Source organism: Ammospiza nelsoni, chromosome 1 (genome assembly GCF_027579445.1).
Source record: "Ammospiza nelsoni isolate bAmmNel1 chromosome 1, bAmmNel1.pri, whole genome shotgun sequence".
Taxonomy (NCBI): Eukaryota; Metazoa; Chordata; class Aves; order Passeriformes; family Passerellidae; genus Ammospiza; species Ammospiza nelsoni.
The window spans coordinates 119,211,657-119,229,553 of record NC_080633.1 but is presented as its reverse complement, the minus strand read 5'-3'; the positions used below and the strand labels follow the sequence as shown (position 1 = coordinate 119,229,553).

Here is a 17,897-nt window from a genome sequence, read left to right as displayed (position 1 = left end):
TAAGCAAGCACTTATCAAAATGCCTATCAGGAGGTTATTGATTCAACAGTTAGGCCTTTTACTGTGGTGATTAATAAAGGAAAGAAAAACAACAGGCCACAACTGAAGCAGCAGAGGATCCATTTTTTTATCATCTATGAGACAATGAAAACCTAAAAAGAGTTAATGTCCCAAACACTTGGTAGCAGAGGAAAGGACTGTTTCCATACTGATGAGATAAGGTGCAGTTAGAAAAGAGCATCTTTCAATGCAGTATAACATTTCCTTGGATCAGCTTCCTTATCTTGGGTAACTATCTCCAAAACCAGGTATGAGACAGAACTGCTCTTGTCTCTCTGACATCTGTGAAGGGAATTGAAACCATGAAGCCCCCAACCCACTTCTGAAAAGTTTGAGAATAACAAAATGCACGTGCATGAGGGTTAGTCTATAAATAGCACAACGGAGATGGGTGGGGTGTACAACCACCACCCGAAGGAACCGAACCAGAGGCACCACTGGAACTCTGGCTGGTGATCCAGATCTTTTCCTCTATGTCTATCTTCTTCTCTTTCTTTCTTCTTCTCTTCCTCTTCTTAAAAGTTTAAATTACTGCTCCCATGGGCTGTACTGAAAATTTTGATCATTGCTGCCATAGGCCATTCGATTTATAATAAGATTTAAACTTATTCAACTTACAATAAAGTTTAAACTGCTGCTGCCATAAATGAAATTTTCTAATTGATTGTTTGGCATTATTTTGCTTTAATTTAGCCCAAAGGTATCCCGAGTGTTACTTGCCTCCAGGACTGCCTTCTAGGGACCTGATGTTTTACAGCTATCCCAGAAAAAATGGTCCAAGACCACCTTCTCAGGACCTGACACCTCTTCAGGTCAGCATGGTAGGAGAAGAATGTTGCCCTGGAGTCTCCATGCTTGGAGGTTGGTGTGATCTGACTGGCTGAAGTCTTGAGCAAAATGATGGGATCCCTCATCTAGGGCTGCTTGGAGGAGAAGATAGATATAGAGATGCCCTGAGGACTCATTCAAACTGATTGCTTTGAGAACATAATCATGGAGGCAGAGCAGAGAGAGGACCCTGATACTCTGTTGATATCTGCTGGTGTAGTGGAGAGCTGCTGGTTCTCTCACATGGTGACCATTACATCTTGTGTGTGTAGTAAGTGACAGAATAGGCCTGAATAGCCCTCACCAGCCTCACGTGGCGTTTGCACTTCCAGCCATCAGCACAGGAGGTCTCCTTATGTCCACATCTGGGCCTTCACTTTCTTTCTGTATTAAAAAGCAGGAGTCCTGGTCCCTAGCTCAGTAATGGCCACAGCCATAGCACTGTCAAGGCACAGTGACCTTGGATCCAAACCTGATGTGCAGATGAATGTCCTGCATTGACCTAACCCCTGGCTTGTCAGTCTGGACCTGCCTGTCAGTCACTGGACATGATCATCACTCCGACCTCTGCAGTGACTTCCTTGCTTGCAGTTGTCCCTGCTTTGTCATGGTGATAGTGCCTTCCGTTCTGGATTATTGCTTCAAGTGAGCCACCATGGCTGTGCCTATCCTGGCCAGGGTTGTAAGCTTGAGAAGCAGTGTGAAATAAGTCAAGTCTCTTATTTCCTGCAGAGGAGGGTCATGTAAATCCAAGGGAGTGGTGTGAGACTGGAATGATTGGATGATGGTGTAATATTTGAGGTATTTAATCTACATGCTTCCTTCAATAGCTCAGCTGGTAGAGTGGAGGACTGTAGGCTCCCTGGCATGGCCATCCCTGGGTTGCTGGTTCAACTCTGGCTCAAAGGAGTGACCTCTTGGCTCTGGCACACATCCTGCACTGGCACTGCTGCCTTTTGGTCCTGCCCAGGGGGTTCCCCAGAATGAGCTGCTCAGCCATGAGCTTTTGCCTGAGATTTGGAAGATAAGTGGCTAAGGTATTTTTGGGTGAACCCTGGCCATGGGAAGTTGATTCTGTCACTGTTCTTGCCCATAGTCACCTCCAGCAGGAAAGTGAGTGGGTGGGTTGGTGGTGTGAGGGTGGGATTATTAGGAAGCCCAGGCTTTGGGTGCAGGCCATGCTGGGTGGCTGGGAGGGGAGAGGAGCTGGGTGAGAGGCTACAGGGTGGGGAATTAGCTCAAGTGGTAGAGTGCTTGCTTTGCTATGTGAGAGGTAGTGGGATCAATGCCTGCATTCTCCAACACTTTTCATTCCCTCTGGTGTGGACACAGGGCCCTTTGCCAGGACCTGTGTGTGCTCATAATATATCCAGAATGCAAAGAACAAGATGACATCTGGGTCTCCATGGGCAATTTAACAGAGGTTTCTCCCTCTTTGCTTGATAAACATCAAATGTCATGTAAAGTATTGTACCCCGTTTGGAGATCTTCTAAGCAGAAAAACAGTCAAAGAGAGCTGTCTCTGGAGTGCCACCAAGAATCTCAAGGAATGGAGAAGTTTCTCTGTGTGGATGGGATGAGGAGAGTGGATTTGTTTAGCCTAGAGAAAGAGAGGTTCAGAGATCTTTTGACTTAGATCTTTTGACTTAGGGGAGGTTTCAAAGTAGAGTGGCCATATGTGTCATCTGCTTGGGGAGAGGGCAAAAGGCAGCACAGTGAAAGGGAATCAAGGGAAAATGCAGCAGGACATGGGTGAGATCTGTATGGCCCTAAGGAGAGTCCATCTGCTCATGAAGAAAATGATGTCCAAGGAGTTTTTGGAGCATTTCTGTTTGTGGTTTGCATGAGTGATGGGCTAAAGTGTTGAGCAAGGAGGTGTGATGCAGCAGCTGAGGCTGTTTGAAGGAAGATGTGGTAATAGAGGAATGATGGTGCACTGTGGCTTAGCAAAAATGCTGAGTGTGTACAGGGTGAGGTCCCCTTAGGAATGTGGCCATGCTTCCTTTGATAGCTCAGCTGGTAGAGCGGAGGACTGTAGGCTCCCTGGCACAGCCATCCTTAGGTCGCTGGTTCAACTCCGGCTTGAAGGAGTTGTCTTTTGCCTCTCACACACATCCCACACTGGCACCATTGCCTTTCTCTGATCCTGCCCAGGGCACTCCCCAGAATGAGCTGCCCAGTTGTGATCTCTTGCCTAAGCTGTGGGAGATAATCAGACAAGGCATTTTTTGGTGAAACCCTTGGGCAAGCAATGGTGGTTCTGACCATGGGGCTTGTCTGCAGGACTGTGAGTGGGTGAGTTGGTGATGTGAGAGTGATATGAATGGGAGACCCAGGCTTTGGGTGCAGGGCACCCTGAATAAGGCTTTGGGTGCCTGGGAGGGGAGAGGAGCTGGGTCAGAGTCTGCAGGGAGGGGAATTAGCTCAAGTGGTAGAGCGCTCACTTAGCATGTGAGAGGTAGCGGGATCAATGCCTGCATTCTCCAGTGCTTTTCATTCCTCCTTGCCTGGATACAGGGCCTTTTGGTGAGGGTCCCCCTATCCTCTGAAGGGTAAGGAAACCTGGGAAGCCAAAGTGGAGGACAGCATCCTAGACTTCTCTAGGAACAAGGCCTCTGGATTGAGAGAAGGTATTATCTGACTTTCCTCTTCATTGGATAGATGCCATTTAGTCTTGTGTACCTGTTATATATAGGTTGATGTTGTTTTTTTGCTATAATAGAACTAATTTTCTTCCTAATATCTGTGTTTTGGATTCAGGGTGTGAATAATGTTGGTTACGCACCACTGTTAGAGACCTTGGTAAGCAGAGTTTATGCAAAGCCAAGGACTTTTCTGCTTCTTGCATCATCCGATCAGCAAGGAGACTGGGGGGCACAAGAAACTGGGAGGAGACACAGATGGGACAGGTGGCCCCAGCTGATCAAAGGAATGTTCCATACCACATGACATCAGGCTCGGTATATACTAGGGAGAAAGATGACTGGGGTCAGTACTTATAAACTGTCTGTCTGGGCATTGTTCTGCAGGTGTTGAGCAATTGTGTTGTATGTCACTTATTTTGTGTAATCTCATTCTGTTGTTATTATTATTGATATTTCCCCCTTTCTTTTCTGTCCTTTTGAACTGTGTTTTTCTGAATCCACAAATTTTGCTTTTTTCTCCCAGTTCCCTCCAAAAACCCTCTTGGGGATGGGGTGTGTGAGCAGTTGTGTAGGGTTTAACTGTCTGCTGGGTTAAACCACAACACCCCTTTTTGGTGCCCAACATAATCTTTGGGCTTGAAGGGTTGAGATAATGACAAATCTGACTAGAGTACATTAAAACAAATTTCTTTTAAGCATTCATTATATTACAGTAATAATAGCTAATCCTGATGTTGATTTATTTACTCTCAGAGTTGAGAGTAAATAAATTTCTATTCTCAGGGTTGGGTTACATAACATCTTACTTGCTCTGAATGTTTCTTGTTGTGCTGTTTATCACCTCTGGGGGCTGGGCTAAGGTTATCATGTTGTCGAATTTTTTAACACTGGTTTAGGATATGATAAAATTGATGGTCATGAGACTAATTTATTTGTAATCAAGTATTGTTATCTTCTCCATACTTCTAGGGCCATCTATTGGCAACTATTCCTAATTACATCCTTTATCTTTCCTCCTAGAGGCAATCTGTGGGGCATACACTTCCCACATCTTCCCCTTCTCCTCCAGGGTAATTACAATAGCTCTTGAGAATTCTGAATATAGTCAGGATGTTCAAAGGAGAATGTTCTTATTACTATGTCTCCTGATTGTATTTCAGGCCTTTTTTAGAATTAAACAACTATTTGAGGGTACCACCCAGATAACAGCCCTGAGCCTGAGCATATATAGTAGCAGGATGTGTGGGATAGTACAGGCAAGTATGTACAACAATGGGCATCTCAAATATTCTGGAATTTCATCCCCAAATAAGTTCAGAATCCTGAAAAACTAGTGAAATATTTGGAAGAAGTATGCTGCCAGCTTGGTAATTCCAGAGAGAAAGATATCGCTGCAACATGCTGGGGCCTGGCCCATGCCTAGCAAGTCCTATTCAACACTATTCAGTATCCTCAAGGGGATAAGGTCTTTGGATCTGATGACAAAATGTCAGGCACTTTGGCTGTCCCAGTCCCAGTGACAGACACTGCATCTGGACCAAAGGACCCACCTGTACTGACACCATCTTCACTGGAAGAAATATTGGAAATAGAAGTCAGCTCCTTTAGTAAGGGATGAAGGAGCCTCTTCTAAGAGTCAGCAGCAGGAAGAAGACTGATCCAAAGCAGGGCCAGAGAAGAAGAGGAGGAAGAGAGGTGGCTGCAGACTGAGGAGGAAGAAGAGAAAGAACTCATAAATGAGGTGTTAACCATCTCATCCCTATATTATATAGGTGGTCTTGGTCACACCAACCAAGACCCCCTGATTCCATGTAAATGCTGATTGGTCAGCTGGGAAGCCCTGGAGGGATCAGCAGGACTCACTCACCCTGTAACAGTTTCACATGGCCACTGTGAAAATCTGATTGAGAGTGGAGACCAACAGTAGATTATAGTACCTTGAACAAAGCCATGCTGCTGCTAAGTGATGCCATGCCAGACAGGCCAGAACTTCAATTTAAACTGGAGGCAGTTTGTATCAAAGGCAGCCAGATTATGGCCTGGCACAATTAATATCACTAGCATGTTTTTCTCAATCCCTTTGGCAACAGAGTCAGGTCACAATTTGCTTTCACTTGGAGGGGCATCCAGTACACCTGCCGTAGAACTGGAAATCCAGCCCTACCATTTTCCATGGACTTAACCAGACTGCACTAGAGCAGGAACACCTGCAATACATTGATGACTTCATCATATGGGGAAACGCAGCAGACAGAGTTTGTGAGAAGGGAAAGAAAAAAAGGAGTTGGGAGGAGTTGGGAGGAGTTGGGAGGAGACAGCCAGAACAGTTGACTCCAGGTGGCCAAATATTCCCTACCATATGGTGTCATGCTCAGTATATACATGAGGGGAAAAGATGGCTGGGAGCTGCTGCTCAAGAACTCACCGGGCATCATTCATTGAGTGTAAAGCAACAGTGTTGTGCATCATGTGATTTGTATACTTTAGTTCTATTAATATTAGAGTTGTTATTATTATTGTTGTTCTTGTTATTTCACTTTCCATTTCTTTTCTGTCCTAATAAACCATCTTTTTCTCACCCTGTGAATTTTACTCCCACTTTGGGGAAGGGCATGAGTGATCAGCTGTGTGATGTTTAATGGCCTGCAAAATAAAGCCATGACAGAGCCCAACTTTATGCCTCTGTGTAGAAGACACATGTGGACCATGTGCAGTGACCTCAGAAAAAGGCCATCAGGATGCTTGGGAGCAGGTGATTCCACACACAAGAAAGGACATCAATGGAATGGAGGAATCTCAGTGGAGGGACACCAAGAACCTCACTGAGTGGAGGGACTGCTCTACATGGATGAGCAAGAACAGTGAGAATGTTGAGACTGTCAAAGGAGAGAATCAAAGGACTTAGGCATGATCTTCATGCTTGTAGAAGATTACAGAGTAGAGGAAATGCTGTCCTTTATCTGATACTTGAGCAGAGGGCTGAAGACAGCACAGTGAAAGGGAATAGAGGGAAAATGGAGCAGGATCTGTGTGGCCATGAGAAGAGTCTATCTGTAGAAGATGATGTCCAAGGAGCTTTTGGAGCATTTCTGTTTGTGGTTTGCATGAGTGATGGGCTAAAGTGTTGAGCAAGGAGGTGTGATGCAGCAGCTGAGGCTGTTTGAAGGAAGATGAGGTAATAGAGGAATGATGGTGCACTGTGGCTTAGCAAAAATGCTGAGTGTGTACAGGGTGAGGTCCCCTTAGGAATGTGGCCATGCTTCCTTTGATAGCTCAGCTGGTAGAGCAGAGGACTGTAGGCTCCCTGGCACAGCCATCCTTAGGTTGCTGGTTCAGCTCCGGCTTGAAGGAGTCACCTTTTGCCTCTCACACACATCCCACACCATTGCCTTTCTCTGATCCTGCCCAGGACACTCCCCAGAATGAGCTGCCCAGTTGTGATCTCTTGCCTAAGCTGTGGGAGATAACCAGGCAAGGCATTTTTTGGTGAATCCTTGGGCAAGCAATGGTGGTTCTGACCATGGGGCTTGTCTGCAGGACTGTGAGTGGGTGAGTTGGTGATGTGAGAGTGATATGAATGGGAGACCCAGGCTTTGGGTGCAGGGCACCCTGGATCAGGGCTGGGTGCCTGGGAGGGGAGAGGAGCTGGGTCAGAGTCTGCAGGGAGGGGAATTAGCTCAAGTGGTAGAGCGCTCGCTTAGCATGTGAGAGGTAGCGGGATCGATGCCCGCATTCTCCAGTGCTTTTCATTCCTCCTTGCCTGGATACAGGGCCCTTTGTCAGGGATGTATCTGACGTCTGGGGAGGCTGTGGAGAAATATATGGTGTGCCCTGGGTTTGCAGAGAAGGATGACATCAAGAGCACTATGGGCAGTTTAATGGATTAATTGCTCTTCTCCCTACTTTCTTGTGTCCTAGGTAACCCAAAATGTTACCGCATTCCATATCCATCTGTGCCCAGAATTGTTTCTCTCTCTGCAAAGCCTTGTGGCTGGAAATGGAACTGCAGGGCTGTGGCATTGCCAGGTCTTCCAAAAGCCTGGATCTCTCAGGTATATCTCTCTGTTGCCTCTTGGTTTTTGCTCTTTCCTTTTCGTTCTTGCGGGGAGAGAGCTGAGGCAGAGTGGGTAGAAGTTCCCCTTGGTTTTCTTTCCTGAGAGGGTTGCATCAGACTTCCAAGGAGCCACATTTTGTGGTCCTAGACTGCTTCAAAGCAAATTTCACCTGTCTACAGTCACAACGTCGCACCAAGAAAAGCTCAACAGCCCCACGCGGCATGGCTGTTCCAACCTGCCAGCAGTGTCCAGTGGAAGTGGGAAAGCACGGAGTCTGAGTCGCCCCTGCCAAATGCCTGCTGTTTCTCCTCATGAAAAGGTGAAGTCCCTACGTGAGTTCTAGCTGGATTGAGTTTCAGCTGCTGGAGTGCCTTTTTTGACAGAGCTGCTGCCACCAGAGAGATAGGAAGGGCATTTGTCTGGTTTTGGAATCTAGATTTTCTTTTTGTTTTGCCCATGTTCTCAGCTGCTTGTTGTTTAGGGGGAGTTTTTTGCAATCATGGATGTTCGGTATCTGTGTTGTTTTGGGGTTTTTTTCTCTCTTTTTGTTCTCTCTGTCCACAAGCAGTCGAAAGAGGGGGAGGGTTGCCGCTGTCTTTGTCTCTCCACATGCAATCCTTCATGGAGGGTGCCATCTTGGGCAGAGGGTTTTCTCTGCCACTTTTAATTTCTCCTTGTTTGCAGGGAGTCTGTGAGATTTAGAAACTTTGCAACTAGTGATTGTTATTGTTATTTTTCTTGTCTGTTGCTATTTCACATTTTTAGTAAAATTATTTTTCATTTAGATCTACTCATGTTCTTCTCTACTTATTGATGGAAGGGGATTGGCTAAAAATAAATGGGAAGTCACTAGTTTTAAAGTGTCTACTCCCTTAGCTTGACTAAAACCCAGACAGTTTGGCAGTTCTCAAAGATCAAGCCCGGTATGGAAAAGGACGTTAATGTAATGGGACAACCTCAGTGGTGGGCCACCAAGAATCACAAGGAATCACTTGATTTCTCTTTAAGGATGGGCTGAGGAGAGTGGGCATGTTCAGTTTAAGGAAAGAGAGGTTCTGAGGACTTGCAGATGACCTTGTGGTACTTCAATGTAGGCCACAAAATTGAGAAATGGCTATAATTGTTTTCTCTTATGCTTGAGCAGAGAGAAAAAGACAGCAGAGTAAAAGGGAATAAGGGAAAATGGAGCAGGACATGGACGAGCTCTGTATGGCCATGAGAAGAGTCCATGTGTAGAAGATGACTTCCAAGGAACTTAAGGACATTTCTGTGGTTTGCATGAGTGATGGGCTAAAGTGTTGAGCAAGGAGGTGTGATGCAGCAGCTGAGGCTGTTTGAAGGAAGATGTGGTAATAGAGGAATGATGGTGCACCATGGCTTAGCAAAAATGCTGAGTGTGTACAGGGTGAGGTTCCCTTGAGAATGTGGCCATGCTTCCTTTGATAGCTCAGCTGGTAGAGCAGAGGACTGTAGGCTCCCTGGCACAGCCATCCTTAGGTCGCTGGTTCAACTCCGGCTTGAAGGAGTTGTCTTTTGCCTCTCACACACATCCCACACTGGCACCACAGCCTTTTTCTGATCCTGCCCAGGGCACTCCCCAGAATGAGTGCCCCGCCATGAGTTCCTGCCTAAGCTGTGATAACCAGCCAAGGCATTTTTGGGTGAACCATTAGGCATGGGGATGGTGATTCTGACTATGGGGCTGTCTGCAGTCACCTCCTGCAGGACCATGAGTGGATGAGTTAGTGGTGTGAGAGTGATATGAATGGGAGGCCTAGGCTTTGGGTACAGGGTACCCTGGGTCAGGGCTGGGTGCCTGGGAGGGAAGAGGAGCTGGGTGAGAGGCTGCAGGGAGGGGAATTAGCTCAAGTGGTAGAGCGCTTGCTTAGCATGTGAGAGGTAGCAGGATCGATGCCTGCATTCTCCAATGCTTTTCATTCCCCTGGTGGGGACACAGGGCCCTTTGCCAGGGATCCATCTGTCCCCTGTGGAGATTTGTGGCATGCCCTGAATTTACAGATAAGGCAGGCCTCTAGGGTTGTATCAGGATTACTATGGGCAGTTTAACAGAAGAAATTATGCTCTCTCTTTGCTTGACATTCTCAAGGATCAAGTGAAATACAGAAAAGGACATCAATGGAATGGAACAACCTCAGTGGAGGCCTGCTAAGAATCTTAAGTAACTGATAGATTTGTCTTTCAGGATCAGCTGAGGAGAGTGGGCATGTTCAGTTTGAAGAAAGAGAAGTTTGGAGGACTTGTTGCAGTGCTTGGGCATAGGCTACAGAACAGAGCAATGGCTTTAATTTTGTTTTGTCTTATGCTTGAGCAGAGAGCAAAACACAGCACAGTGAAAATGAATCAAGGGAAAATGCAGCAGGATATAGATAAGGTCTGTGTGGCTGTGAACAGAGTCCATGTGTAGAATATGATGTCCAAAGAGCTTATGGAGCATTTATGTTTGTGGTTTGCTTGAGTGATGGACTAAGGTGTTGAGCAAGGACGTGTGATGCAGGAGCTGAGGCTGTTTGAAGGAAGATGTGGTAATAGAGGAATGATGGTGCACTGCAGCTTGAGAAAGTGCTGGGTGAGGCTCTGGGAACAATCCCATGCTTCCTTCGATAGCTCAGCTGGTAGAGCGGAGGACTGTAGGCTCCCTGGCATGGCCATCCTTAGGTCGCTGGTTCAACTCCGGCTCGAAGGAGTCACCTTTTGCCTCTCACACACATCCCACACTGGCACTGGCACTGCCTTTTGGTCCTGCCCAGGGGCCTCTTCAGAATGAGTGCCAATTTGTGAGCTCTTGTCTGAGTTTGGGAATACTACTGCCCCAGCAGTTTTGAGTGAGCCCTTGGGCAGGGGATGGTGATTCTGAGCTCTGAAGTTGGCCAAAGTCTTCTCCAGTTGGAATGTGATTGGGTGAGTTGGTGGTATGAGAGTGATGAATGGGAGGCTCCATCTTTGGGTGCAGGGCACCCTGGGTCAGGGCTGGGTGCCTGGGAGGGGAGAGGAGCTGGGTCAGAGTCTGCAGGGAGGGGAATTAGCTCAAGTGGTAGAGCGCTCGCTTAGCATGTGAGAGGTAGCGGGATCGATGCCTGCATTCTCCAGTGCTTTTCATTCCCTTTCATGGACCATAGGTACTGTGGTCCTTGTGGCTGTGGGGAGCCTTGGGTGCACCCAGAGGCTGTATCAGGAGTAGAACAGGCCATTGGCATAGGCATGATTAAGCCATTATCCCTCCTTGCTTCATAGTAATTAAATAGCATTAAGAGTGCTATACACATATTCTAATAAATTTCTTAATCACCAATATAGCATCACAGAGGTGTTGACCTTTTGGAGCAAGTCTAGAGGAGGCACACCATGATTAGATTAGAAGGATGGTGCTCCTTTCCTGGGCAGGAAGGCCAGAAGAATTTGGACTATTCAGACTGGGAAAGATAAATCTTTAGTGTGACATAATTGGAGCTTCTCAGTACTTAGGCAGGGTCTACAAGAAAGCTGGAGCAGGGCTTTTGACATGGGGGTGTAGTGATAGGACAAGGGGTAATGGCTAGAAATTGAAAGAAGCAAAGTTTAGATTAGACATTACAAAGAAGTTCTTCACTGTGAGGTTGGTGATGCACTGGAATTGGCTGCTCAGAGAAGCTGTGGATGACCTATCCCTGGAAGTGCTCAAGGCCAGACTGGATGAGGCTTTGAGCAACTTGGTCTAGTCTGAGCAACCCTGGGCAGAGGATTGGAACTAGATGATCTTTAAGGTCCCTTCCAACACAAACCACTCTATGAGTCTATGATTTTCTTGTAAGTAGTCTATCAAACAGGATCTTTTGAAACTTCTGAAGAAAAGAAATCCAGTATCTATCTCTCTGCATATTACTTCACTGTCAGACAGGAAGCATAAGACAAAGTACAGTTTCATTTATTATGCCAAAAAAAAGATTCTAAAATTATTTTTGTATTATATTGAAGATAGATCTCCTTTGAAATTCTGCTGATTAAAAGCCCATTAGCTTTACTCCCTGATAAATTAGATTGTGCCAAACTCCAAATAAAATCACAGAGTCATGTCTGTCATGTTTATTAAAAAGCAAATTTTGCCCTGGGCTGTGGCGTATAATTAACAGTGACTTAATTAATAATGGCAGGAAACTCAGAATCAGGTATGGCTGGTTTTCTACCTTGTACTAAAGAATACCATTTCAGCAGCAGATTTTTGGATTAACATAAATTAAATTATAATTAAAGCAAATCTATGAGACTGACTCATCATTTTATCTTGCAAATATTTACAGCTACTCTATTAAAATTGAATCCCCCTGACATTTCCACTTTAGTCAGAAGCTGCCTTTTTTTTTTTTCTCTAATTACTAATAAAGATGGAGAAAGCACCACTGTCAGTTTTGCCATAGATCACTGTCTAAATCGTCCATATTCATGCTCTGCATTAAATAGAGTTTATTGCATTCTACATTCTTCCATGGCAACTTTCTCCTTTGGGGATTTCCAGAAAATTAAATGTAAAAGCAACTGAAAAACATGAGGTTTGAGACTGAAGATGATTTCTATAGACAGGCTGTACTACAGGAACACAGAAGGTGCAAATCATAAGTGAATTTGATATCATAGTATCCTTTTTTCCCAGTGATATAATTATGCAAGACAACAGAACCGTGGGATGTCAACAGTTCTCCTTCCATTGTATGAAGAGTTTGGACATTCACTACTTTTGCCTTCATTGAATATGTGCCTTTAGGAGCAGAAAGCAGGAGAAATGCTATTTGTTCAAAAACATGGAGGACAGAGTCTTGCCAAAATTCAAGCTAAATGATGCAAGTAGATCTATTTCATAAACCTTTTGTAGTTCAGATATATTCTTTCATTTGATAGGAAAAGTAAGCTGTGTTAAGTTTGCCTGGTAATACGATGCAACCAACAGCCAAAATTACGCTGTAATAAAAATTTTACAATATTTATTAAAAGTGCAAGTACATGTCTGACATATTTCAGTGTCAAGAACATCTACTTCATGGGTGACATTAAAATTTTTTTGTCTTTCAACAGCAGCTGAGCAAATTTAAGGGCAAAATTACCCATAAACTCTTCTGGTCTTACTTCTAGGTCTTGTTACATTTCAACAATAAAATATTTGACACGATTTTGATAACTTGTGTTTGCCTCAAGCTATTCTTAATGTCCTCTCTTCTTTTTCAATAGAGAAACTAGCATTCCTGTGCCAGTATTTTTCAGTAGCTGGTTACACTCACAGTTAAAACCATGTACCTCTTTTTCAGCTCAAATAATTTTCAGATCCTGAGCTCTGCTTTTGGTTATGTCTGCCTTCATAAAGTGAACAACTATCTCACACCTAGCAATTTTCCCCTTCAAGGACATTACACACTCTAATCAAATAATCTTTTTCTTTTCTTCTAAATAATCTTCTTTTTCTTTTCTGACAAGATAAACTGATTGAACTCATGTCTCTTACTCTAGTTCTCAAATTGTCATTACAGCACTTGCATTAGCTTTACTTTTCAATAGACTTAGGAAAAATACTAACACAAGAACTGGGTGCAGTATTCAAATAGCCCAGGTTAGTTTATCCCAACAGTCTGACCTCTCATTCATTTAGATTAAAATATTTCAGATTATTCACAGACTACTTGTGGGATGAAATCAGTAGATTCACATTGCTTCATCTCTAATCCTTTTCAGGCTAACAAATTTGAAAAGAAGAAAGGATTGCGACAATGAATGTCTACTGTGCAGGTAACTCAAAAAGTTTTGCCATCATAATCATGCCAGACAAATAAGCACTTTTAGACCTGTTGCAAAGCACATTTTACATACCTGTAGGACTTCTTAATCTCATCGTGTGTTGCTCCCTTCTCTAGTGCCAGGATTTCATATAACGCTTCACCCGATGTTGACAAAGCACGTTGCCTTTGTTCAGCCATGACAGCAGAGCATTACCAAAGCTGCTAATGTAGAACATCATTTAAAATACCAGGGATTGCAAGTATACAGAGATAGTATTTCTTACCATTCATTTTAATAGATTATTTCAGGCAGCAAAAGGTTAAAAATACATGAAAATGGATCTAGAATAAAATCTCCTCTATATTATCTTCTGTCTTTTAATATATTTTACAATTAGGAAAAAAATGAGAAAATGGACAAGCAGAAACTAAAGAACAGAAGCTTTTGTGTTGGGTAGCACTGTTCATATTAAAGACTTGATGTTGCTGTCACTGAAATGAATAGATAAATTTGCTATAGCATTAATATCCAAACATTATATTTCCACCTTGTTTTATTTGTGTTTGTTTACATTTTCCTTTACTAAGTCTTCGGAGAATTATTCCACTATATGTTGAGGTTATTGACTTTTTACAGCGAGGTAAGAGCACTGTACCTCTGAGTATTACCTAATGCAACGAAGTGAAGAATTTTTGCTTTCTTAACACAAGGGCTCAGGTTCAGTCTAACCAATCTTAGGTGCTTAAATTGTGATTAAATTTGAATCTGAATCAAACTAGACTCCTTATATTGTCAACAGACATACAGACTTCAAGAACAACTGGCCAAGCGCTTTCTCCCCATTATCTCCACAGTGTGCTCAGGATGACTTGAGTATTGTGTCTAGTTCCAGGGCCTTCAATTCAGGGAGAACATTGAGGTGCCAAAGCAAGTTCAGAAAAGAGCAATGGAGCTGGTGAAGGTTCTGGAGCACAAGTCTGATGAGGAGCAGCTGAGGCAGTGTAGTAGCTGAGGGGGTGTTTGGCCTTTGGCCTGGAGAAAAGGAGGCTCAAGGGTGAGGTTACCACTCCCTACAACTCCGTGAAAGGAGATTGTAGCCAGGTGGGGGTTGGTGTCTTCTCCCAGGCAACCAGCGACAGGACAAGAGGACATAGCCTTAAGGTACACTAGGGGAAGTCTAAGTCAGACATAAGAAGAATTTATTCACGGAAAGAATGATTAGATATTGGAATGGGGAGGTGCTGGAGCCACTGTCCCTGGAGGTGTTTAAGGAAAGACTGGATTTGGCACTTTGTGCCATGGTTTAGTTGACATGGTGGTGTTCAGTCATAGATTGGACTTGATGATCTTTTCCAACCTGACTGATTCTGTGACTCCCAACCACGGCCCTGAGAACCAGTGGAGTGAATCTGGACCTACATGATGAGAGTAGATACCAAGAATTGACCCAGGTATTATAAAAGTAACTTTATAAAAAAATTGTTCATGGGAAATACTGATATCTATCAGGGTCCTATCTTACTTGAAATACAAGAGTTAGGATTGAATTAATGATAAATTTAACATGGTACCCTTAAGTATAGTGCAAGCACAGACTGACAGATTTAGTCCACTTCAGATCTAATATTTTTTCCTTCCTTTTTTGCAGAAGAGAAGCAGACAAACCAGTGATTCTTCACTGAGTGGTTTGACTACTTCTTTACAGTGTGAAGTTCATCCTTTTGGATTTGAAGAATGAAACATTTTTAAACCAGGCCTTGCTAATGCTAGGCAATGACACAAAGAAACTCAAAGAGCAAAAACTCCTTCTAGCAGCTTTCCAATATTTAGAGAGGGCCTATAAGAGATGTGGAAAGGGACTTTTTACAAGTACATGCAGTAATAGGACAAGTGGGAATGGCTTTAAGCTGAAGGAGGCTAAATTTAGATTAGATATTAGGAATAAATTCTTCACTGTGAGGCTGGTGAAGCACTGGAACAGGTTGGCCAGAGGTGCTGCCCCATCCCTGGAGGTTTTCAAGGCCAGCCTGGATGAGGCTCTGAGCAACTTGATCTAGTGGAAGGTGTCCCAGCCCAGGGTAGGGAGTTGGAACTAGATGACCTTTAAGGTCCCTTCTAACTCAAACCATTCTAGGATTCTACATAAACCACAATTTAAACCACAAGATATAGATACCTATGATTCATAAGAGAAAGCTACAGCTCATTGATGGCAGACTTGCCACAACAAAACTTTCATCACAACTTTCTTTCTTTGAATGTTGGCCCCCACTCCAAATGTTGAAGTGATCACAGAAAAAGCCTAAAAGTGAGCTGTAACCCCAGTCATAAGAAGAATTTCTGTAAACTAGCTTTGTTAGGTAAGATTACCCTCCCTTTTATTACACCCTTCTCATTGCTGAGCTAGAGACACTATCATGACATTATTCATATATTATTTACTAAGCCACATTTTGGTTCAGAACCAATCATGTAACACTTTTAAGTTCTTTGGTATTATTCAATATGAAAAAGAAAATCAAATATCATGTAAGTACACAGAGAAACATAATCCACGTAGTAATTCTGGCACATAGTATTTACTTTGATGTTTTCTTTTTCTGATCAACCAACTCACAATTAAGGGTTCTTTGACCTGCTGAAAAAAAATACCTTTCTACTTTTAAGTGTGGTAAACAATCCCTCAATTAAATGTATTGAACTTTTGGTTTTAAGTTAACAATTAGAAAATGAAATTGCACATGAGTATCTAGATATTACTTTACCACCTGCAGTGGTAAAATAAAACACATGCTTTTTGTTCATGATGGCATGCCTAGAGGATATTTAGCATGATCCTGGGATCTATCCTGGCACTGGAATCATGCAAAGCACATGAAGCCTGTTAATGCACAAGGTAATGGTAGTAATCATGTGGAGTCACAGATATACAGCATTAGTTAAAAATCTGTGACATAATGCTGATCAGCTACCTGACAGCCCTGAAGCATAATCCAAAATTAAAGTCATGGTGGATTTAATTTTGAAGAACTACAAGGTCATGTAATTTGTACTTTCTCATAAAATAATTTTAATAACCTAGTCAGCTATGGAAATTTAGACTCAATAGACGATTCAGTCTTCTAGTGATTAATCAACTTGAAGCTTTAACTTTAGCTATTCAAAATTATTTCTTACTTATTTAAAGGAGTCCTATAAAAATACTAGAAGTGCAATGAGACAATACTTTTCTAGAAAAAGTTAAACTCTCCTTATTAAGGAAGATGTAACAGTCACAATTTTAGTACTAGATACATTCCTCATGGCTGAAATTACATTAGAATCCTATTTTTGAGCTACTTATTTTTGTTCCAGTAGAACAAAGTCAAGAAGATGTTGTTTTCTTCCTTGAATGACAATAAAACTATTGTCATTCTAAAACTAACTCTTTCTGTGCCGATTTTACAGTACCCAGCATTAAGCATCTTATACAGAGGTTGTAATAATATGCCTTTTTTTCTTACAATACCCATAGTTCATTTGGATTGGTGCTGAAAAATAAGGCAAAGTTATTCAAAGAACATACCTGCTCCAAAAAGTGGTGGCACACAGGCTGGCATGTATAAACTCACAACATTATGAGTTCAATAGCTTGATGTCCTTATGCCAATATCATCCCAAAGGAAAGAAGCGAGTGTCACCAGAAGTGCTGTTCCACAGGAAGCAGCTGCTGCTTTTCATCCTTCACAATCAGGGTTAAACAGGTCAGTGGAGTCTGATTACGTCTTTTGTTGTCCAGTATCCAGCTGGTTATCTCTCAGGAAGATCTATGAAAGAGCAAATAAAACATTCATGAGTCTAAAAGCTGATATATCCAAGAGTTAATGACACCAAAAAATTTGGGACAACTGCGTATTGAGTTAGTTCTTCTGTGCTTTACTCCTGATAGGGTATTGAGTTTGTCTTTTTTTTTTTTTCCCATGCAGATATATTAAATTGTTTTAAACATAAAACAGTCTCTTGCCCTAAATTACACTTTAAAACCAGCCATGGCTTACATTTACTACACAATTTATTCCAAAACAGGATTCATTGAAGAAGTCCCTTTAGGTCTTAGTCCTGAGTTCTTGTAAATTTTTATATCAAAACAGAAAGTGTAGGATGTTGACTTTTATTCTGATGGAGTTTCTCCTCTTCCACCATGAAAACCTGGAGAGCCATTCCTTTCCATTTGAAACAGAGAAGACTATAAATGCTAGAGACTTAAAAACCTCCATTTTTCTTGGTATATCATCCTTGGAACCAAATAGTTCATCCTTTGCACTCAAAAATTTCCTAGATCACCCAATTCCAAACCATATCCTTTGTCCTGTGTTGGCTTTGGCTGGCTGTTGGACCTCTACCCACCTCACACCATCCACCATCCCCCCTTCAACAGAATGGGAAAAGAGGATAAAGTGAAAAGCTCAAAGATCAAGATAAAGATAGGGTGATCCCTTACCCATTACTGTCATGGGCAAAACAGACGTAACTTAGGGAAAATTAATTTCATTTATAACTAATTAAAAGA

At 42.9% G+C, this 17,897-nt stretch overlaps 1 protein-coding gene and 5 non-coding genes across 6 annotated transcripts in view; 5 read left to right on the top strand and 1 right to left on the bottom strand.

The window, feature by feature from the left end:
- Positions 1-13,545, bottom strand: part of DNAJC5B (DnaJ heat shock protein family (Hsp40) member C5 beta) — a 29,136-nt gene extending 15,591 nt beyond the window's left edge. Inside the window, exon 1 of the mRNA XM_059483727.1 lies at positions 13,439-13,545. Coding sequence (XP_059339710.1) covers positions 13,439-13,545 — 107 coding nt within the window. The remainder of the gene's footprint in view (positions 1-13,438) is intronic.
- Positions 2,890-2,978, top strand: TRNAY-GUA (transfer RNA tyrosine (anticodon GUA)). The gene is given in 2 exon segments: positions 2,890-2,926; positions 2,943-2,978. It is a non-coding gene; the product is annotated as a tRNA-Tyr (tRNA).
- TRNAY-GUA (transfer RNA tyrosine (anticodon GUA)) lies at positions 6,796-6,884 on the top strand. The gene is given in 2 exon segments: positions 6,796-6,832; positions 6,849-6,884. It is a non-coding gene; the product is annotated as a tRNA-Tyr (tRNA).
- TRNAA-AGC (transfer RNA alanine (anticodon AGC)) lies at positions 7,200-7,272 on the top strand. Its single transcript has one exon. It is a non-coding gene; the product is annotated as a tRNA-Ala (tRNA).
- TRNAY-GUA (transfer RNA tyrosine (anticodon GUA)) lies at positions 9,025-9,113 on the top strand. The gene is given in 2 exon segments: positions 9,025-9,061; positions 9,078-9,113. It is a non-coding gene; the product is annotated as a tRNA-Tyr (tRNA).
- On the top strand, positions 10,204-10,292 carry TRNAY-GUA (transfer RNA tyrosine (anticodon GUA)). Its single transcript is given in 2 exon segments — positions 10,204-10,240; positions 10,257-10,292. It is a non-coding gene; the product is annotated as a tRNA-Tyr (tRNA).
- Positions 13,546-17,897: the final 4,352 nt, after the last annotated feature.